The sequence below is a fragment of the Impatiens glandulifera genome, chromosome 7, assembly GCF_907164915.1.
Source record: "Impatiens glandulifera chromosome 7, dImpGla2.1, whole genome shotgun sequence".
NCBI lineage: Eukaryota > Viridiplantae > Streptophyta > Magnoliopsida > Ericales > Balsaminaceae > Impatiens > Impatiens glandulifera.
In genome coordinates this window covers 30,643,931-30,645,659 of record NC_061868.1, presented here as the reverse complement: position 1 = coordinate 30,645,659, position 1,729 = coordinate 30,643,931, and the positions used below count along the sequence as shown (strand labels likewise).

Genomic DNA, 1,729 nt, shown 5'->3' with positions numbered 1-1,729 from the left:
CTTTACTATATGAGAAAAAAAATAACATTTATATAAATATTATATATCGAGAATATATATACTCTATTAATATTATTGTTCTTAACTTGTGACATATTTAGAATTAAATGGACTTAGTCAATATAAGTGTTAGTTATTATTGTTGAAAAACAAGGGCCATCAAAATAGAGTAATTTTTAATTACTTTACAAAACATAAACCACAAGATTTAGTTAATAGCCTATCACTAAGACTTGGCTTGTAACCACATAAGTTTCCATGAAATTAGGAGTCTATAATTTTCCAACAGCTGTTCACAATGATGAGAGACTTATTACTGTCTATTCCATCATCACTCACCAGCATATTCGCTCATATAATAATGAGACTTATTGAGACCATTCCATCGTTCCTTCTCCCAAATATGATCCGATCCCTCAGCTTTGGCCTATCCCTCTCCGGATCTCTTGATCTCTAAACCCAAAACAGCTTTTAAAAATCAAACAAACATAACCCAAATGACCCTTAAAGGTGGCACAACCCACGCTTGTGCAGCCTGCAAATACCAGAGGAGGAGATGCACTCCCAAGTGTTTGCTCGCCCCATATTTCCCGGCCGACCAACCCAAGATGTTTCAGAATGCCCATCGTCTCTTTGGTGTGAGCAATATAGTTAAGATTTTGAAAGGAATTGACCCATCTCAAAAGAGAGAAGCTATGAATTCCATTATTTTTCAAGCTAATATGCGCGATAGATATCCAGTTGAAGGGTGTTGTTATTTCATTAGAGGTCTTCAGTCTCAGATACACCAGACTGAGATGGAATTGCATGCGGTTCATTCTCAACTTCGTCTTTACCGACAACAACAACAACAACAAACACATATGCAAGATGGATCAACTATTATAGATGAATGTACCTCTAATCTTCAACTAGGAATTAATGCATTAACCTTATATCATGAACAAGCTGATGTTAATTCGCTTTCGACTCCTTTGCCTGTTTCATCCAATGAACACTACACAAACACCATAAATGTCGCTTACAATGACGAAAATAATTCAATGTGGATTCAACATGCGTACCCACAACACAACTTCGGTACTGAAACCAACAATATTAATAATAATAGTAATAATACTATGAGTAACAATTCGGTGTTGATGATGCAACCTCTCTTAGTTTCATCCCAACATCAAAATATACAAGAAGAGCCGGTTCAAGATTATGATGAGATGCACACTTTCTTTGATACAATTGACGATAAACAATCTTACATAGATTCCAATGACACATCTGATTCAAGGTTGGTGACTTACAAAATAAAATTAGATGTCAACCAGTTCTAATTTTTTTTACTGATCTACTTTCTATTATTCTTAAATGATGTTTGTAGCTCGGACTCATCTTTGAAAGATACAACTGACTCATTTCAGCATGTAGCGAAGAAGGAATTAAAGAATGTAGCTGCATGTTTCAGCCTGACCAGTGTCAATTGATCAACAAATTAAACATCAAAAGAAGGAAAATGCAACCATGTCAGCCTCATCCCACTTTTAATTTTGTTCTCCAAACTTAATATATAATGTTGAGTTGCTGAATTTCAGTTTATACTATTTGAAATTTGTGTTGCCTAAAAGGTGTCGGACAATTGGACTTCGTACTTCACCAATCTTGAAATGAATTATGTGCCCATGAGGCCTAGTTTGTGATGCAAATAAGCAATCCATAGGGTTGCCACATTACAAAA

The 1,729-nt window shown here is 35.1% G+C and overlaps 1 protein-coding gene across 1 annotated transcript; it reads left to right on the top strand.

Annotated features, from left to right (window-relative positions):
* The first annotated feature begins 487 nt into the window (after positions 1 to 487).
* Positions 488 to 1,478, top strand: LOC124909721 (LOB domain-containing protein 27-like). The gene is made up of 2 exons (XM_047450370.1): positions 488 to 1,285; positions 1,376 to 1,478. Exons 1-2 carry the CDS (start codon positions 498 to 500, stop codon positions 1,476 to 1,478), a joined length of 891 nt encoding a protein of 296 aa, XP_047306326.1. The 5' UTR covers positions 488 to 497.
* Positions 1,479 to 1,729: the final 251 nt, after the last annotated feature.

Excerpts from the sequence above, each read along its gene's own strand:
- LOC124909721 (XM_047450370.1), top strand. The coding sequence starts at position 498 with ATGACCCTTAAAGGTGGCACAACCCACGCTTGTGCAGCCTGCAAATAC. Across the intron at positions 1,286-1,375 it reads AATGACACATCTGATTCAAG|CTCGGACTCATCTTTGAAAG; the intron begins GTTGGTGACTTA and ends TGATGTTTGTAG.